This window comes from Rhinoraja longicauda, chromosome 1 (genome assembly GCF_053455715.1).
Source record: "Rhinoraja longicauda isolate Sanriku21f chromosome 1, sRhiLon1.1, whole genome shotgun sequence".
NCBI lineage: Eukaryota > Metazoa > Chordata > Chondrichthyes > Rajiformes > Arhynchobatidae > Rhinoraja > Rhinoraja longicauda.
Window position 1 is genome coordinate 129,553,307 of NC_135953.1, and position 21,791 is coordinate 129,575,097.

Genomic DNA, 21,791 nt, shown 5'->3' on the forward strand with positions numbered 1-21,791 from the left:
ACAACAGATGTAAGATAAATAAAAAGTTTGGCATGGACATTGTGGGCTGAAGGGCCTGTCTTGTGCTGTCCTATCTCTACTGCACTTGGTTATGATCTAGATCATCCAATTAATGTCAGTTTGAAAAAAGTCTAATAAAATTGGATAATATCCAAAATTTGAAATAAAATTACTGGAAAAGGGGAAGAGAAGAAAAGTGGTACATATAGAATTGCTCTTCGAAAGAATAAGAACTGGCATGATGGGCCAAATGGTCTTATTGTGTGCAGCATGATATTTTTCATAATTACAATGTAAGCTATTCCAGATTTTTCATTTACACTGATCAGCACTACTATATTATATGGCAAATTTATTTTCTAATATTTGCACAGCTTCAGAATTCTTCTGAGTTTAGTACATCTGATCTAATCGCACTAAAATATGATTTTTATTTATGATATTTGCCTGATAGTCTAAGCAGGTATATTGTGCCATAAACAAAATCCCCTATCTTCCCATCCAAAGTGTAGTGTGTGCCAAATAATCTAAATCTGAAAACAGATGTAGCATGTTTAACCACAACTTATTCCTAAGTATCTGTAGTTCATCTTTGCAAAGATTTTATAATATACACATTACTAAAATTCTCTTTAAAAAAAATCTAGACATATTCAGGAATGTTAATGCAGGTCCTCCGTCGATTTTCCAGCGGCCGAGGTACCGTCCCACAAAGTCTGCCTTGGAAGTCGGGCGGTGGGAATGGATCAGCCGGCTCCGGTCGGGCCGGATTTCCAGAACCCTGGCTGCAGGGGGCAAATTTGACCCGCTGATTGGCCCCAGAAGTCCTGATGAAGTCGAGATCGGCCACCTCACCCGGCCTAGGCGCCACATTTTCGGGGGGGGGGGGGGGGGGGGTTCATGTGCCTGCTCATAATTTTGTCTGGATTACAGGAAGTGTCGGACCACCAGTTGCCAGAAAATCGGTTGCGGACTTGTACGGGAAATTAGTGTTACAGAGGAAGGTTGTTGGAGTAGGGTTGCAGTTGCAAGATGATCTTGATTTTTAATGCAAAGATTTTGTTCTTATGCAATTCTTAACTGTTATCTTCATTGCATGGTAATTACAAAAAATAGTCCATTTCAAGTCTGTGAGGTAGAATTTGTCGAGTACTGCTATTTCTCTGATGTAGTGTAAGAAAATAACTGCAGATGCTGGTACAAATCGAAGGTATTTATTTCGCAAAATGCTGGAGTAACTCAGCAGGTCAGGCAGCATCTCAGAAGAGAAGGAATGGGTGACGTTTCGGGTCGAGACCCTTCTTCAGCTGATGTATGTTCAGTAGCTTAGATTGTGAAGCTCTATAGTGCCATTATAGGTAGGTCAATATATTGCAGCAATTTCATGAAGAAATCATATGCTGGATGTGTTCCTAGGAATGAGATCACAAATGGAATCAATACTGAAAAGGGCCATTATAAAACTATATTACTGAAATGTGTTAATGACATAGTATTGTGAACCTAGTACAAAAGTTTGCCTTACCAACTGTGCTGCAGACCTGATGTGAACCCTAGCCTTTCCCCATCTGCTGCATGCTGCTGTACCGAATCTCTGGTGCAATTTTTTTGCCCTCTGCTGGTGATCTTGTAGTAATGAAGAGCCCACTGCTTGGTATGGAGAAGGTTGCTTGTGAGTGAGGGTGTGGGTGGGTCAGGACAAGCTGTGCAGCAGCTCAGTGCAGCAAATAGTGGCCAGGGACTACACAGCTGCCAAAGTGAGACCTGTTGAAGGTGAGAGAAGTTGCTATTTTTTTCCCTATTTGTTTGGTTACAATGCTTTTCCCTCGGCTTGAGTTTTCCCTGTGCTAACAAACATAAGAGTGGTTGCTGGGCATTGAACTTGTATTCATTGATTGTAGCCAAACAAAGAGAAGTGGACACAGTAACGAGACATAGTTACTACACACAGTATCTACAGGTATATTAACCTTCTAACGCATTGAACAGGATGTACTGAGAGAGACTGCAGGATCTGGCCAGTCTGTCAACACAGAAAGGAGGTGCTGCTGGTTCCTAGTGATGTCCGGAACGTGATGGTCAGGGTGCATCACTGAGCCCCACATCTATAGCTGGGTGGCAGCACTGCTTACCTCTGTCCGCACAATACCAGTCCTCACAGGAAACATCTCGACATTGAACATTGAACAGGGATTTGTTTCAAGGTTACAGCACAGCAACACCTAGTGGCAGGAGTTCTTGTTAGGTTTACAGCAAAGCTAGAGTGAATGTCTTGTTAAAGGTACAATTGGTGGGGAGTGATGTGGAATGGTAGCGTATGACAGGATGCAAAGTATTTAAAATTGGTAAATATGATTCTTGCTATATTTATTGGCAAGCTGAGAATGTGGTCCATCAATTGCAAATTTGAAAGCAAAAAATTGCAGATACTGTAAATCTGAAGTTAAGAAATGAAAATGCTGGAAATACTTGGCAAGTTAAAAGCTGCATCTGTGAAAATTCCACACATACTGCCTAACCTACTGAATGTTTTCAACATTTTATGTTTTTATTATGTTTTTATTGGATTTTATTATGTACTTGTTGAAACTCTAACTTGTTTATTTCATTTTAAAATATATTAATAATACATTATGCTAATTGATTAAAACAACAAATTATGTATTTAAAATAATTAGGCAGGCTGTGTGATACTAATATACAAAACCTTGTTTCAGTAGACTTTTGTGTAAATTAGTGTTAATAAACCTACAGAACCAATAAGTTTACATGTCAGTGCAGTTAATTTTGTTAGAGCATATTCCCATTGTCTGTTTACGTGTTAGTTTTTTTTTTTCTCTCTATCCTAGCCCTGATGATATTGGAACCTGTTGGTACATACTCTTGTCTGGTTCCGTATTTATCAAAGAGTCTATGTTTCTTCCCAGAAGCAGGTATGTTTTCAATACATGCATGTATGTTTTATATAGAGCATTAGTTGTGTGAAAATTCAATGTTATAATTGTTATATATGATGTGACAATTAATCCTAACATCTGGGTTTTGTTGTGTACTTGCTCATTATGACACTGTAAGTACCTACAGTAGGAGTAATCTACAGTGGCCATTGAACAATCCAACATATATTTGGTAGGAAAATAACTGCAGATGCTGGTACAAATTGAAGATAGACACAAAAAGTTGGAGTGACTCAGCGGGTCAGGCAGCATCTCTGGAGAGAAGGAATGGGTGACATTTTGGGTCGATACCCTTCTTCAGACCTGAAGAATTAGTGATGCTGAAGAAGGGTCTCGACCCAAAACATCACCTATTCCTTTTCTCCAGAGGTGCTGCCTGACCCACTGAGTTACTCCAGCTTTTTGCGTCTTACTCTATGAAAGGTCTTGATTTCCAGAACTCTGAGGATGGTGTATCATTTAATTTATAAATTAATTAGCTAATGAGAACTAGGTTTGCCATTCTGCCAGTTAATTAACAAATTTCATATCTTACATTTGAGCAAATAATGCTACATCCCTAAAAGGTAAAGTGTTGCATCTTTATTAAACATTATTGTGAAACAATTCCCCTGGATGACTCTTCTCCTTTCAATCAATGTTCCTTTACTGAAAAATAAAACAGGAAATTTTTGGAATCCTTTGAATGGGTACTTAGATGAGAGATGGTTAACTACCTGCAGAAAAAGAACAAATGCTGATTCACAGCTGTAATTGCATCTCAGCCAAGCCCAATGGATTAAAGTTGGGTTAGAATACTGTTGGAAGAGAGACAGAAGCAAGAAGGTAGACATAAAATGCTGGAGTAATTCAGCGGGACAGGCAGCATCTCTGGTGAGAAGGAATGGGTGAAGAATAGTTTTTACATGTAAACTGAAAATACTCAACAGTTGAAAATTAATGCAGCGCAAAATTCATCCAATTTTCCTGACTCAGCAACCCACTTTCTAACCATGAAGAACTGTATACTAAATGACCCCAGCTCCCCGTTTCCCAAATCTAACTGATTCCCAGAGGCTTAGATCTAAAATGGTGTTCATCTCATGACATAGATTTGTTGCAGAGCTTGAAGTAATTAGTGCATACAATCATGTTTCAAAGTAAACCTTGTATTTGTAAAAAAACCTTTCTTTTGCCAGTGGTGTGTGATCAAAATTCACAATGACTTTACAAAGGGTTAACAGTATGCTTTCCGATAAAGGATCATTCATTAAAACAAATGACGTGTATCTCTTCTGTTAAATTTATTGTATAATGTGGATGACCAATAGAACAATTCTTTGAGACTGTGGATGAATATTTGTTGATTTTTTTCCTGTAGCCATGTAGGTCCAGAAAGAAGCAGTGGAATTTTTTTTTTGTTTACAAAGGAATTTAGTGCAAAATATTATAAAGTAGAAATTGCAATGGTCAGGCATCCTTTGATAAAGTAACTACATTGTAACATCAAATTGATTAGTGATTAGCTTCATAGATATTTATATAATGTTATGGTCACTGCATTTTCCATGCAAATTTGAGGAGATTGAATTGGAGGAAAGTTGAAGACACTGAATGACATCTTTACAAACTTGAATCTTTAAGTAACTGATTTGTACCTAATGAAAATATTCATCACTTCTGGAGAGGCAAATGAAACGTATAGATTTAATGCTTAAAGCTGGAAATATTGCCCATTAAAGATATGGAAGTATTGCCATAAAGGTAGGACTGTGGACAATGTTGTAGGACAGAGACCTAGTGGTACGTGTATATTGTTCCCTGAAAATGGAGACATATGGAGTTAGGGTAGTGTAAAGGGCCTGTCCCACTTAGGCGATTTTTTAGGCGACTGCCGGTGACTGTCAAAGTCGTAGCAGATTGCCAAAATTTTCTTTTACCCTACGACAATGACCACGACAATACCGAGTCAGGTTACTTTTTTGTGAAACTAGCACCTGGCTAAGAGATTACACCGACTTCGGAAACATCGCAAAATTCCCACGTTTATCAATGCTTCTCCAGCGTCCTAATCTTCGCTGAAATCATTGACAAGTCGATAATTACTTGAGAGTTTTCAAATATAACATCTTGCCCGGGTAACTTGAAAACCAAGCTTCACGATAACAAGGCATAAACTGGATTGACTTCCAGGTTACTAATAGCAGTATTAAGAAATTTAATTTTAAATGTGGTTAAATGGATTTTTGAGCGAGTGTGGGCATTCTATGAAAATGTAGATTTTCGGGAGATGCATATCTGGTTTCTGGGTTGCATATCTGTGTTGGGAGCCTACTTTAAAAGTAATCCCTGATGGCCATAAACATTGCAAAATTCCCATGCTTACCTGACCGTCAAACTGTCGCCTCCAATCTACCTGTCAAATGCCCTGATGGTAAATAAATTGGTTAAACACAAGTATTTTATGGTATCTTCAAATGACTTGACTTAATTTAATATTATGTGCTTCTAAATGCATCTGTGACAACCTAGCAAACCTGGGGACAGCATGCAACAGCGCCTACAATAAGCAACGATACCTGGCGACAAGCCAGCTGTCGCAGAAAAATTTCAATCCGGTTAATTTCTCAGCGATGCGCCGAGATCCACTACGATTCTTTGAAGACTCCTCACGATCATGCCCGCGACACCCTGGCGAACTGTCGGCGACAGCCTAGTCGCCGGCAGTCGCCTTAAAATCGCCTAAGTGGGACAGGCCCTTAAGAGGCACTTGACGTGCTTGCCTTCATTAGTCACAGCACTGAGTACAGGAACCAGGGCATTACATCACAGCTGTACAAGTTGTTGGTGAAATTGCACTGGTAGTCTTATGCTCAGTTCAGATCGCTCAGCTGTAGGCAGGATGTCATTAAGCTGGAAAAGGTACAGAAACGATTCACGAGGATGTTATTGGGACTGGAGGGCTTGAGTTATAAGGAGAGTTTGGATAGTTTAGGATTTTTTTCCCCAGGAGTGTAGGAGGCTGGAGGGTGACTTTACAAAGATATATTACTTGAGGGTTTAGATGAGGCAAATGGTTGCAGTTGTTTTCCCAGGATAGGGGAGTCAAATACAAGAGGGCATAGGTTTAAGGTGAGAGGGGAATGATGTGCCAGGGAGCTGTGATGCAGCTTCTTAACAGATGGTGAATGGAACGAGCTGCCAGAGAACACAATGGAGGGGGGTACAATTTCAACATTTAACTGACCCCTGTAAAGTATTTAAGGTTTCTTTACAATTCCCTCTAATTCTTAAATACCCCAGTAAACATTGTCCTAACTGACCAAATCTATCCTTGCTATCCCAGTGAATTTTCATTGCAGTCCCCCATGGCAAGAACATCTTTGTACTTACGCACACAAAAATGGCACACAAAGCTCCCGACAGAGTCTCATTGATTTGAACTTTAAAATTAAACTCTTGGCCTAGATGTTAACTTACAAGGACCTTTTTGAGGTTTTTGGAATAGGTTGGAGCAAGCTGCATTGGTGAGGCCTCCGTTTGAGGCTTTGTGATATAATTCCAAACACAGTGGTACGAAGGACTAATACAGGTTATATGAGTCTCAATTCCATTTCAGCTGACGTCTTTTGCTTTTCAGTTTCTTCATACTTATTATGCTCTGTTTTGTTGTTTGGTATACTATTACTGCTTCATCTGCAATGATTGTTCAGGTCCCTGGATAGTGAAAAGCGAATAAAGAAAAGGCAAGGAAAGGCATTGAGGCCAAGGCAAGGCAATGTATTGAAGGCAAGGCAAGGCATGGTATTAAAAACAGGAATCAAAGCAGTCAACTCTGTGTGGAGCCACGGGAGATGGGCAAGGTCCTCAATGTGTATTTCTCTGTATTTACCGAGGAGAAAGACAGGAGGACGGAGGAACTTGGGGCAGTCAATGGAACTGTCTTGAGAGCAGTCGTTGTTACGGCAAAGAGATGCTGAAGGTACTATTTGTGATGAAGGTAGTCAAATCTCCAGGGCCTGATCAGATATATCCGAGGACATTGTGGAAAACTAGAGACTGACAGAGAAATGTGAGGTGTTGAATTTTGTGAAGTATAACATGGGCAGAACCAACACAGTGTTTGGCAGGGCTCTGGGTAGTGTTGTAGAGCAGAGGGATCTAGGAGTGCAGGTGCATAGTTCCTTGAAGGTGGAGTCGCAGGTAGATCGGGTGGCCGAAAAGGCTATTGGCACATTAGCCTTCATCAGCCAGAGTATTGAGTATAGAAGTTGGGAGGTCATGTTGCAGTTGTATGAGACATTGGTGAGGCCGCATTTAGAGTATTCTGTTCAGTTCTGGGCACCGTGTTATAGGAAAAATGTTATTTTTCAAGAGAGAGTTAGATTTAGCTTAGGGCTAAGGGTATCAAAGGATATGGGGGAAAAGCCGGAACGGGTTATTGATTTTGGATGATCAGCCATGATCGTATTGAATGGCCTACTCCTGCACCTATTTTCTATGTTTCTAAGCTGGAAAGGGTACAGAGAGGATTCGAAGGGGGGGGGGGGGGGGGGGGGGGCAGTGGGGCTGAGGGGCAAGGGAGGTATTACTTGAAATTGGAGAATTCATTGTTCCCACTGTTGCAGAGTATTAGGTGCTGTTCTTCCAGTTTGCGCATGGCCTCGTTCTGGCAGTGCCTGAGGCCAAGCCTTTGTCCCCCATCTGTCAATGACCCTCCTCACCTGTATCCACCTATCGCCAGGCTCTCGCCACCCTCTCCTCTCTTTTCCAGCTTTCACTCATTCAGTGTAAAGAAGGGTCACAACCCAAAAAATCAAAATTCTGAATTTGTAAAATCAAACGTTGGGAGGTCTGAATTGTAACAACGTCCCAACTTTTATATTTTGGTTCCCTGACTGGTTAAGGCCATGTGCCAAATGCTTCCCCACTACCTGCGATGCCACTTTCAGGGAACTGTATACACTTAAATCCCGCTGTAATACAACACTCCAAAGTTCTTAAACAGTCTACAATGGTAGAGCCCTACCATATACTGAGAAGGTCCTGCCTCACAGAAGGTAACCTCCCAGAATGTAACACTTCACTGTTGAATTAAACTCCATTTGCTGTTCCTCAGCCCTGACAATCAAGATCCTGCTGTACTTCTTGATCACTGTCTACGATACCACTTATTTTGGCAACATTTGCAAAGTTACTAATCATGCGTTGTACATTCTCATCTAAGTTGTTGATAGAGATGACATTCAGCTAGGGGCCCAGCATCGATCCCTAAGGTATGCCACTGGTCACAGGCCTCAAGTTTAAATGAATGGTATGTTGGCATTCATAGCAAGAGGATTTGAGTTTAAGAGCAGGGAGGTTCTGCTGCAGTTGTACAGGGCCTTGGTGAGACCGCACCTGGAGTATTGTGTGCAGTTTTGGTCTCCTAACCTGAGGAAAGACGTTCTTGCCTTAGAGGGAGTACAGAGAAGGTTCACCAGATTGATCCCTGGGATGGCGGGACTTTCATATGAGGAAAGACTGGACTCGCTGGAATTTAGAAGACTGAGGGGGGATCTTATAGAAACATATAAAATTCTTAAGGGGTTGGAGAGGCTAGATGCGGGAAGATTGTTCCCGATGTTGGGGGAGTCCAGAACCAGGGGTCACAGCTTAAGGATAAGGGGGAAGTCTTTTAGGACCGAGATGAGAAAACATTTCTTCACACAGAGAGTGGTGAGTCTGGAATTCTCTGCCACAGAAGGTAGTTGAGGCCAGTTCATTGGCTATATTTAAGAGGGAGTTAGATGTGGCCCTTTTTGCTAAAGGGATCAGGGGGTATGGAGAGAAGGCAGGTACAGGCTACTGAGCTGGATGATCAGCCATGATCATATTGAATGGCGGTGCAGGCCCGAAGGGCCGAATGGCCTACTCCTGCACCTATTTTCTATGTTTCTATGTCACCTATCCATGTTTTCCAAAGATGCTGACTAACCTGCTGAGTTACTCCTGCCCTTTGACTTCCTTTGTGTATTAACACCATCCTCTTTTTCCAACCATAAAGCTAATTCTCAACGGTTCAATGGTACTTTATTCTGTGCTTCCGTCTTTTAACACCATCCTCTTTTTCCAACCATAAAGCTAATTCTCAACGGTTCAATGGTACTTTATTGTCACATGTACCTAGGTACAGTGAAATCCGTTTTTTGCATACAATTCAGTAAAACAAAATCTTACGATACACAAGCACAATCATAGAGTTGCACAGCGTGGAAGCAGGCCCTTTGGCCCAACATGCTCACGACAACCAAAATGCCCCATCTACACCAGTCCCACCTGCTTGCATTTGATCCATATCCTTCCATATCTATACAATCCATGTACCTGTCCAAATGGTTTTTCAGTATTGTAATAGTACCTGCTTCAATTACCTCCTCTGGCAGCTCGTTCCATATACCTATCACCTTTGCTGTAAAAAAAAATGGTGCCCCTCAGGTTCCTATTAAATCTTTCCCCGTGACCTTAAACCTATGTCCTTTGATTCTTAATTCCCCTACTCTTGATAAAAGACTGAGCATTTACCCTATTTATTCCTCTCGTCTTCTTGGGTTTGAGGCAGCAGAAGTTATGAAGCTGCTTCTGCTTCTGCTGTCTCTGTTTGTTGTCGTTCGCCTGACTGAGGTCAGTTGACAGGGCTCACCACAGGGAGGTCGACAATGTGAGCCCCATTCCTCTCATGATCTTATGCACCTCTGCATGATCACCCATCATCCTTCTGCGCTGCAAAGAATCAAGTTCTAGCCTGCTTAACCTCTCCCTATAGCTCAGGCCCTCGAGTCCTGGTGGTAAAATCCTTGTAAATCTTGTCTGCACCCTTTCTAGCTAAACAGCACCTTTCCAGAAAACAATACTCTAAATATGGCCTCACCAATGTTCTGCACAACTGTACCAAGACCTTCCAACTTCTATACTCAATGCTCTGACTGGTGAAGACCAATGTGCTGAAAGCCTTCTTGATCACCCTATCTACCTGTAAGGCACTTTCAAGGAACTATGTACCTCTACCCCTAGATCCCTCTGCTCTACTTGCCCACTCCGACCAACATACACCTTGTATTTAAGTACAAGAGTATGTATAGTAGATTTCACTGAAGCAGTAGTTAAGAGTTGCTATGTTTCTGGCACCACCGTGCATCCTTTAAGTTGAAAGTTCTTAAAAATGTAGATTCTTAACTTGGTCTTAAAAGTCTGTAATCATGCGGTGGCACTGGGTCAACTTGCAGGGGTCAACCTGGCAAGGCGATATAGTCGATGGCCTCCACCGCCACTTCTGAATCTAGTTAGATAACTCTGCCTGGATCCCATATGATCTAACCTGCCTGAACAGCCCGCCATGCAGAACCTTATCAAAGGCTTATTCACAAAATGCTGGAGTAACTCAGCAGGTCAGGCAGCATCTCGGGAGAGAAGGAATGGGTGACGTTTCGGGTCGAGACCCTTCAACAGTCTGAAGAAGGGTCTCGACCCGAAACGTCACCCATTCCTTCTCTCCCGAGATGCAGCTTGACCTGCTGAGTTACTCCAGCATTTTGTGAATAAATCGATTTGTACCAGCATCTGCAGTTATTTTCTTTTACTTATCAAAGGCTTTGCTGAAATCCATATAGACTATAACTGCTACCCTGCCCTCATTGGCTACTTCTTCAAAAAACTCAAGCAAATCCATGAGACATGATCTCCCACACATAAAACCACGCTGACTATTCCAAATGCATTTCTATCCTATCCTTCAGAATTATCTCTAGTAACTTTCCAACCACAAATGTTAGGCTTACTGGTCTACAAGATACCAGGCTTTTCTTTGCAGCCCTGAAATAGAGCCGCAACATTGGCCATCCTCCAGTCCTCTGGCACCTCACCCATGTCTAATGATGATTTGTGCATCTAAATTAGGACTCCTGCAATTTCTTCTTGCTTCCCACAGTGTCTTGGATAATATACCTGATCAGGCCCGATAAATTTATCTACCTGAATACGTTTTAGGATATCCACAACTTCCTTGACTTTAAGATGAACGGTCCTCAAGTTATTATGATTAACTTTCTCAAGATTTCTTGTCCAGACCTTTCTCTGCAGTAAAAATAGAGATGAGATATTTATTGAGGACTTTGCCCATCTCTTGTGGCTCCACACATGAATGACCAATTTAGTTTCTGAGGTGCAATCTTACCTATCAGAGCTATCACACCCTTTTTGACCTCCTAATTTTCATCTTAAATATGCTTCTCAATCCCCTAAACATCTCCAGGGATATGTTTGATGTTAGCTGCCAATATCTGACCCATGCCTCTCTCTTCCTGACTGGAGCCTCAATTTCTGTTCCTTCAGCATTTTGTTCTATATTTCAGTAAGGAAACAAGTTTTACAATGTGACTGGCTCCAAATAATAGCTCTGGAATCTTTTATGTAAGAAACAGTTCATTTCTATAATGCATTGGCAGAAAACACCGATTAATTCTTCATATTATTGGGACAATTATGCTCATGTGTTGTGCAGAAACTACTATTTGCTTCATAAAACAATTTTTACTTTTGGCAACTTTTCTTCCAGGAATTAATTAAATTTGTCTGCAATGAAACTATAATCAGGAATGCATCCTGGTGTGGATATATTGCTTCGGACATCCATCTTCTCTGGTTAAATGACGTTAGAGAGTCAGGTGGCAAATCACTTGCCACAGAACAGCTTGCCTCTGGCCTGTTTTTTAAACTACGGTAGATATACACTGATCAGCCAAAACATTATGACCACTGACAGGCGAAGTGAATAACATTGATTATCTTGTTACAATGGCACCTGTCAAGGGGTAGGATATATTAGGCAGCAAGTGAACAGTCAGTTCTTGAAGTTGATGTGTTGGATGCAGGAAAAATGGGCAGGAGTGAAGACCTGAGCGACTTTGACAAGGGCCAAATTGTTATGGCCAGACGACTGGGTCAGAGCATCTCTGAAATGGCAAGGCTTGTGGGGTGCTCCCGGTCAGCAGTGGTGAGTACCTACCGACAGTGGTCCGAGAAGGGACAAACCACAAACCGGCGACAGGGTGTTGGGCACCCAAGGCTCATCGATGCGCGAGGGCAACGAAGGCTATCCCGTCTGGTCCGAACTGACAGAAGGTCTTCTGTGGCATAAGTCACAGAAAATTTTAATGGTGGTCACGGGAGGAATGTGTCACAATACACAGTGCATTGCACCCTGCTGCGTGTGGGGCTGCACACGGAGGACCAACAGCATATTAGACGGGTGGTCATAATGTTTTGGCTCATCAGGTCATAATGTTTTGGCTGATCGGTGTATGTAGCATTCTCTTCAGTGTTCTGTCATGAGAAAAGATTTCCAGGGGTCTGATAAATTGTTCCAAGGACTTTCACAAATTCTCCTTGGAAATGATGGGATATCTTGTGACACATGGGATTCCCTGGCCCTTGACAGGCAGATTTTAAGGAGGTAGAGAAGGGGTGAAGAAGCTTGGCTTCAATTCTTGCTTTATTTTCGATTAAGCTGATGTCATGCGCAAACAAATACATATACATCTTTACTATGTTTCTGTATAACTCAATAGAGGATGACGGATGGATGGCTATGGGTACTCCCATGTACTACAATCAGTCTGGAGAAAGGGTCCCACCCTAAAATGTTACCTATCCGTTCCCTCCACCAATGCTGCTTCACCGGCTGAGTTACTAATACAAGAAGTGATTTAGCGAAGAGGACTGGAGCCAGCTACTTTGTAGTAAATCAGTCCTGGCGCAATGGTAGGCATTGAGGATAACATTGATTATCTTCAATGAAATTTCAGGGCTAATGCTCTTACAAGGAAAAAGGTTGGAACGGCAAAATGTTGAGAAATCTGATTGAGCTCAACCTCAAGGTCTCTGCAGGGTAGGAGAATGCCAAAACAAGTTAACTAATGCCAGATACTCAACACTTAATCTGGCATTAAGTCTTATAATGTATACAGAATATCTTGAGGTGAAATTTGCAGGGAAAATTGGAAACCAAAGAAAGTGCATCAAAAATCTCTGCATGTATAATCGAAGAAAAATCTTATGTAAATATAAAAAGAGAAAAGGATAACAAGAGTGGAGCTTATTAGAAACTGCAGAGGTAACGTTTACGAATGCGGGCGGGATGTTAGAAGAAGGTCTGAAGAAGGGTCTTGACCTGAAATGTCACCTATTTCTTTTCTCCAGAGATGCTGTTAGAACTGCTGAGTTACTCCAGCTTTTTGTGTCTTATCTTTGGGATGTTTAATAAATACTTTTCAGCTGCCATTACAGAAGGGGATGATGTTAATATTGTAGTTAAGGGAGAAATAAGTACAATATTAGGAAGGATAAGCATCATAACAGAGAAACGATCAAGGGTTTTTTGGTATATTTGAAAATTAATGAAATGCCCCAGGATGCTAAAAGAAACAATAGACAATAGACAATAGGTGCAGGAGTAGGCCATTCGGCCCTTCGAGCCAGCACCGCCATTTAATGTAATCATGGCTGATCATTCTCAATCAGTACCCCGTTCCTGCTTTCTCCCCATACCCCCTGACTCCGCTATTCTTAAGAGCTCTATCTAGCTCTCTCTTGAATGTATTCACAACAACAATGTTGTGTAGCTGATTTGTAAGGTACCCTTGTTGATTTTGTGAAGTTGAGCTACTGTTGTGAAGTAGGATACGTGGCTATTAATTTGTGGCTACCATACTCTCTTGAACGACAGTGTGATGTTAGCCACATTATCTGTTTTTGGTGTTCTTGGAGTGATAAATATTGGCTATGAAATCGGGGAAAATTCCTCCAGGTTTATCTAAATATACAGATGAGGCACGTGTTTCATTTGAAGTACCGCACCTCTGCCACTGTGACATTCCGTCAGTATTGGAGTAGCATACAAGCTCTAAATGCGGCTCTGGTGAGAATATTTCCAGCTGATTTACAGCTGGACAGCTGGAGACGGAGAGGAGAGAGCCAGCGACGGTGGACACGAGGAGCAAGGCCGGTAGGAGTGTGAACTGGGGTTTTGCCTTCAGTGCTCTCAGGTTTGGCTGCAGGAGGTGCTCCTGGGGCACAAAGGTGGACGGGCAAGGAGATGGACTACCGGTTCGCTGGATGATCAGTCGAAGGAGACGACCGGAGGCCCGCAACAGCCTGGGGTTCGCCTGGATCGGGTTCTACTCCATAAGACCGAGAGCACAGACTGGACTTTGGAATGGAACCTCTTGCATGCTGTCTCAGTGGACTTTTTCTATACACGTTGCTAATCGGGGTTGTGCTTGGGTATGGCAATACTTTACTGGACCATATGCAAAAAAAGAATTTTGCTGTGCGTTTGCACATGTGACAATAAAGCACCATTGGACCATTGATACTTTGAAGGAATGCCGAGAATGTATTAAATTATGCTGTTTTCAAGACTCCAACTGCCAACTATTTGATCAATTATTATAGCTCAACATGTTTGCATGTCTTCCATATGCTGGCCATTAGCTAGCATGCCAATTGCATGTGTAGGTCACTGTGTAAAGGTTCATATGAATTGGTACTAGATTCAAACATTCCTAAGTATACATATGAACAAAAAACAGCGTGCTGGAGAAACACAACAGGTCTGGCAGCATCTGTGGAGGGAATGGACAGGCAACATTTCAGTTAAGGACTCTTCTTCAGGTTGATGCAGTAAGTGGGATAAAAAGCTGGAGAAGAGAGGTGGAGGTCGGGCAAAACCTGCTGTGATAAATAGATATAGGTGGGTGGGAGGGAGGTTGATTGGCAGATGGGTAGAGAAGGTGACAGAGATGAAAAAGAGAAAAGGGTGTCAGATAAGCAGAGAAGAGGGGGGGAATGAAAGGTAAAGCCAGTGGGAGGATATGGGTGGATGTGGAGAGGGGAAATGGGGGACTCGGAGATGGGAGGGGTGGGAGGAGGGGAAAGGAACAGGATGATGGGGGTGTTGGGAGATGGTGGGAGAAATGTGTGTACACTGGGGTATGGAGACTGGGTAGTGTTAAGAGAAGAGAGATGATGGGATATGAGTTGAAATTGGATGATTCAGTGTCCATACTGTTGTGTTGTAAAGTACTCGAATGGAATATGAGGTGCTGTTCTTCCAGTCTGTGTGTAGCAATAGGGAAGGCCAAGGGCAGAAAGGTCGGTATGGGAAGGAAAGTTAAAATTATTAGTAATCGGGAGCAAGCACTGGTGGATGGAGTGTAAGTGTTTGGTGAAACAGTTACCGTGGCTCGCTAATGCAGAAAAGGCAACTTTGGGAGCACGGAATGCAATAGAGGATATTAAAAAGATGCAGGTAAATCTCTATTTCACTTGGAAAGACTGTTGAGGTCCCTGAATGGAATTAAGAGAGGAGATTTAAGGGCAGGTGCTACATGTCCAGCGGTTACAAGGAATAGTAGCTGGGAAGGGGCGGGTTGTTTGGGAAGCGACGTGTGAAGCAAGGAGTCATGGAGAGAGTAGTCTCTACGGAAGGCGGAAAGGCATGAGGACATACATGTGACGACTGGTGGTGGGATCAATTGAAGGTGACGGAAATGCCACAGAAGGATGTGGAGGCCAAGTCAATGGATATTTTTTAAGGCAGAGACAGATAGATTCTTGGATAGTTTGGGTGTCTGGGGTTATGGAGAGAAGGCCGGAGAATGGGGTTCAGAGGGAAAGATAGATCAGCCAGGATTGATTGGCAGAGTAGACATGTCCAAATGTAATGGCCTAATTCTGCTCCTCTAACCTATGAACATGCCGGAAAATGATTGTTGGATGCTGAAGCTTGTTGGGTGAGAGTTGAGGATCAGGGGAACTATCTCCTTGTTCCGTTTGAGGGGAAGTGGAGCAAGAGCAAAACGGTAAGAAACAAGAAACACAGGTCAAGGCTCTATCCACAACGATAGAGGGGATGGGGAACTACATTTACTGAAGAAAGAGAACATCTCTGATGTTCGACAGTGGAAAGCTACATCTTGGGAGCAGAAGCGGTGGCGACGGAGAAATTGAGAGTAAGGGACAGCATCCTTGCAAGAGGTAAGGTTGCTGAAAAGTCACAAGCACAGGAATGCCAGACGGTGTGTGGGGAGGGGAATAGTTGTGATTGGACAGGAATGCAAAATCCACATTGCCGGCTCATACAGAGTCACAGCTCAAACAAAGGGAAAGGGTAAACAATGAAGCAGGCAGCTCATCTCCTTAGACCATTCTATAGTACATTATTTATGAAAATTTGGTGAAACTACCAAAAATGTTTGTTGCCTCTGGGCATTGGTTGGAATGACAAACCTATGTCATTTATATAACGAGGCTGTCTGAGGAGGAGGTTCTGGTTTGAAATTAACATTTTAAAAGTTCAGATTTCTGTATTGTACAACGAAGGTGACACTTGTTTGACCTTGGAACATAGATCTGTGTTAAAATGACTAACACTTCAGTAATCTGCTGATTGTATGATAATATCTGAAGAACAGTTGTCAGACAACAGCTGAGGTCATGAAAATGGAATGCGGAAGAAGTGCACGAGTGACATTCGCTGCACATATCTGCAGCCAGTAGAGGTAGTCAGGGCACCAAGGCAGGAAATGAGTCGTCCGATGGAATTTTGGCTTCACTTGTCTCTCCATGTACAGCAAGAGAGAGGAAGGGGGAATTCAGGCTCTTCCTGGGTGAGAAAATGCTGCTAAGATAAAAGCCTTTTAAAATCTGGGCATTAATTGAAAGGTACATGTAAAGGAATTAGTTTGTTTTTTACTGAAGTTCTGTATGATTTTGTTCTTAACGCAAATGAATCAGTGTGTCTGTTGGTGCAGCTCAGATCACACACTGTTTTTACAATGGCCGCATACCATTCTGCAAAACAGCGAGTGCTGGTGTGATTTAGCTGAGTAAGTTAGATTTTGTCTTTTTTGGAGATGCCTGTTATAAATATTATTTGAAAGACTTTTGACAGGAATTCAACTTTCACGGAATGAGGCTAAATGTTGAAAGGTTTCAAATTCCAATTTATGTTTTATTTTGATTTAGTTAGTGCATGAGAAATTTAGATATTGTTTATTTTACTTGTGAACAGTTCTAGGATGGTGTCTATGTTAATGTTAGTAATGATCTACTTACCTTTTTGTCGTATTGAATGGTAGCATATGCAGTTCTGAGCTATATTTTTCCATGAATGTGCATTTTAATGAAAATAAATTGTTATTGTTGAGGAATCCACTTAATTACAAATGTATGATGTTGTTAGACATAGCTGAATGTTAGCTGCATTACTATTAAAATCATTGTAATCATTGCAAGGAAGAAGCTTGGAATGTTTTATTTCTGACAAAAGGCAAGTCTCTCTTTTGTAATTCACAGTTATAAGAGCTCTGTTTTGTTTCACTTTTCGGAGCAAAAACTTGATTAAATTGATTATATTTTCACACAGACAGTCAAATTAACTGGCTCTAAAGAAGTCTTTTGTTCAGAATGATGGAGTCAGACAAAAGGTTGTATTGTTTGCAGAATCTACAGACCATTTACAGCATTAAACATAAGTGCAAAATGCCCGACTGTCAGCTCCAGTTATCTTCAATTCTCTTGTGGAATCTAAGCTTTCAGCCTATTCCCATTCTGGTGTCAATCCATGCACTTTGCTGAGTAAGCTTAGGACATTAAAAAAAAATGGGAACACAAGATTCTTTCGATTGTGGATAAATATTGGTTTGGTCAGGGAATAAAGTTTACAATCCCATGAGATGGTGTTAACATTTTATTCTCATTCATTATTTTAATATAATTACAGAAAATGTGATAATGGTTGGACGAGTACCCTAGTTTAAAAACAAATGTTTCAGCCTATGTGCTGCTGCATTGTGCTGTGACAAAATAAGCTACAATGTACAACTTGTGACTAATTATAAAATTCTTTTAATTTGGATCTGTGAAGTCAGACTACATTGAGTTAATATTTATGGTCTCAAAGAGGAATAGCATAGCAGTGGGGGATGGACTATTGTGAAATTGGAATGTAGAGGCCCAAGTTAAGGGTAAAGAACTCCAAATAAATGAATAGTCAGCCTAACTGGTAATGTGTTCAACATCAATGCATTGTGTAGGTGTGTACTATGCAATCAAAATCCGGGGATAAATTGAAAAGACAGTGTTTATTTTGAAGACTCAATTTTAAAGTTCACTGAATCGGACGTGCTCTGAAGAGAAGGTTAAACTATTTATGACCGAACAGTGGAAGAATACTGTTGTAAAAATAACTCACTTTTTTGATGTGTAAAAATTATTTTTATTTTATTAACGCATGGTTTTAAAATAGATTGGCTGGGATTTTGCTGAGTTTTGCTGCCAATTCTGAATGGAACTGCTGACATTTCTTAGTATAAGTGCCAGTGAGTTCCAGGATTCCTACATGAATACTCGAGCCCTGAATTTACAGGTCGAACTCCTGGTCTTTTTGCAGCTGTGCTACACCACTGGACCTCCTTTATAGGCCATCGGAGACCACAATCTAGCTGGGAATTCCTAAGATTTATACAGGGAAATTTGCTCCCTGTCCATTCATTGATTGGTGCCCGAGGAAGAAAAAGATGAGCCCCATTTTTTAAAAAGTGTGTGTCTTTTTAATGTTGCCAATTAAATATTTTTAGTTGATTGTATTTCAATAGTCAAGTACTTTTGACACCTTAACAGTTGAATACTTCTGAACGTAAAAGACTGGGTACTGGATAGTGCTGACTGGGCTCATTGCCTGTAATTGCCAGCCACAGACACTGCGTGCCTACACCTACTCGGCTGATGCAAATGTTCTTTCTCGTTGACCCCCCACAATCTTTTATACAGCAGTGTGGCTTGAACGATGGGGTATTGCATGTCATGCCTTGGAGAGCATGGCCTGGAAAAAGGCAATGCTGGGCAGACTGTTCTCTTCTGCCAATACTGAAGATATTTAGCAGCTATAGAATGTTGAATTAAATAATCAAATATATTAACTTTGTTGAAATATAAAGTAAAACATTGAAATCATTTTTTTCTCATTATTTCTAGAGTAAAATGGAAAAGTAAGCCATCTATTCTTTGCTTTCTAATTTAGTGTCCTAAACTCCTTTGAATAATCAAATTAATTCACTTTGAAATATAAAATAAAACATTTGTTTTCTAATTATTTCTCAAGTAAAATAATTAATGGAAAGGTAAGACACCTACTCTTTGCGTTGTAATTTAGTGTCCCACAAACGCCTTTGAATAATCAAATTTTATTCACTTTGAAATATAAAATAAAACATAAATATTATATATTTTTTCTAATTATTTCTAGAGTAAAATAATTAACAGAAAAGTCAGGCATCTACTCTTTGTTTTCTAATTTAGTGTCCTACAAACTGCTTTGAATTTCAATGGACTGTGATTTAAGTGTAGGTCCAGTGATGGCTCAGCAAAGCTTGGCACTGATCTTGGACTCCAGGAAGAATTTGGCAGCAAAGTGAACAGTGAATTCTGTAAATAAAGCCTAGAATTCTGGGATATTTGTAAATTCAGGATTTAAAGTAGAATGGTAACCGACTGCTGGCAGTTCTGTGTTGAACCACCAGTCACAGCCAGCATGATTTGTCCTTATGACATAATTGTGGAGTTTGTAAGATAAATAAAAATGATACCTCTTTTGATTGATGATCTAATCTGCATTTAACTATTCTCCATTCTCTAATCTACACGATTAAGCACCTTTGTTGGAGTGTTTAAAATGGGTTGAGTGTAAGCATTGTAAACAAATAATTTATACAGAAGAATTTATCTGCAGGCAATTCTATAAAAGGCTAGCAGCAATGATCATTCCATTTACATGATATCAGAATATATGTATTTTGTGTTATATGTTATAGTTTCGAGTGAAAATGGGAAAGTGAAGTATTACATTCATGGCTGAAACATTCAACTATAACCCAAAGAATCTTGAACGCTTTGTCACATGTTAAGAATTTTAGGTTGCATGTGATTAACCATTGACAGATGTTCAAAAGAATAAAATGTAGATTTTGTTAAGAATGTGAAAGTTAAAAGTGTATTCCCAGTTAGATTTAATCCAAGATCTTGTCACCCCATTTGAATGAAATAAAATAGCAGTTGAAATATTTTAGTAGTTTCTTTGGAATACCCAGTTTTGTTAGGCTATATGTGTAGGAAAGAACTGCAGATGCTGGTTTAAATTGAAGGTAGACACAAAATGCTGGAGAAACTCAGCGGGCCAAGCAGCACCCCTGGAGAACACAAAATGCTGGAGCAACTCTGAGCAGTCTGAAGAGGGGTGTCGACCCGAAATGTCACCCGTTCCTTCTCTCCAAGGGTGCTGCCTGGGCCGCTGAGTTACTCCAGCATTTTGTGTCTACCTTTGTTAGGCTATAGTTCTTCAGATTATTCGTTGGATTTGATTCAAATCACGGATGAAAACTCAAGATGGTAAATTTTCACTGCTTTGGAAAATGACTATGTAATAATTTGATCGGTATAAATCCTTCATCAATTCAAATATTATATTAAGATAATTCTGTACTAAAGATGATATGTGAATATTTTAAAGTTAATTTAAGGACTTGAACTAAATAAATGCATTATTGCAAAAATTTATATATGTATCCAATCATGTATTTTATTTTAGTAATATCAAAAATCTTCAGTAAATTATTCTGTCAGACTGTTCAAGTAATTTATTGACCACATTTTTATTGGAACATCTAATTAGGAACAAATCTGAGCAGCAGAGCAGATGATTCATACACGAAGTTACAGAATTTTTAAACTTATAGGCCACAGCAGTAGCATTTTGACTGTAGGTGTGTAATTTTGAAACAAAGTACTTCTGTAATCGCAGTAACTGGTACTGTATGTTAGGTTCTTGATATCCCTGGTGACTAGTTTAACCTACAAAAAAAGGATCAAATTCAAAAGGAAATTGTGTCCTTGAGAGCTTTCATTTGTCATAATAATTTAACCATGTGAGGCAAGTATGCTATTTTTCCCACGTGTATTCAGATAAAACAAGAAATACAACTCTACCTGTTTAAAAATATATATTTTGTGCACTTTGGGAAAGTTTTAACTGCTACATGATGAGTGAGTTGAATTTATCGGCAGTACTGTGAATTTCCCATGAAATTTAAGGGATGTGGGGTTGCTGGTGTGACTTTCCCAATTATTGTCTTTGCTTGTAATTACCATAATAAGCAAATGGAAACAAATCTATTTACTTAAATGGTAAAGAATGCAGTTGATTTAAATAATGGAGGAAGTCAGCAGGCTGTGCAACGTCTGCGGCGGGAAGGGACCGGGTGATATCTCCGGAGAAAGCTGGTAAAGAGAGGTGAGGGGAAGCGGTGGGGGGAAAACTTTAAAGACAGGTACATTCAGATGAAGAGAAGTGATTGGCAGATGGGTGGAGATGGTAACAAGGGCAATGGAGATAATAGGGTCCAAAGTGGAGGAGTGAATTTTAAAACCAAAGTGAGGGAAAGTTGGAAGAAAACAAGGGAGGGGGGGGGGGGGGGTGAAAGTAAAATGGGGGATTTGGAAGTAAGGAGGGGTGGGAGATGAGCAGCAGCAGGAGGGGAAATGAACTAGGGGATGAGGTCAATGGGAGAAAGGTCTGCATATTAAAGGGTTGACCTAAAATTGGAGACCTCAGTGGTCAAGTTGGGCTGCAGACTCTCCATGCTGATTATGATGTGCTGTTCTTCCAGCCTTCTCATTGCCTCACCCTGGCAGTGGAGAAGGCTGAGGACAGAAAGTCAGGTATGGAGATGGGAGGAGGATTTAGGAGCTCCAGCTGACGTT

At 40.8% G+C, this 21,791-nt stretch overlaps 1 protein-coding gene across 4 annotated transcripts in view; it reads left to right on the forward strand.

The window, feature by feature from the left end:
• Positions 1 to 21,791, forward strand: part of rapgef2b (Rap guanine nucleotide exchange factor 2b) — a 262,350-nt gene that overhangs the window by 70,089 nt on the left and 170,470 nt on the right. For 3 of the 4 annotated variants that reach the window (XM_078406666.1, XM_078406684.1, XM_078406675.1), the window contains exon 4: positions 2,850 to 2,933. In XM_078406666.1, the coding sequence (XP_078262792.1) occupies positions 2,850 to 2,933 (84 nt within the window). Of the gene's footprint in view, positions 1 to 2,849; positions 2,934 to 16,618; positions 16,698 to 21,791 lie in introns of those variants that run through there. The other variant, XM_078406693.1, reaches the window with a different exon arrangement.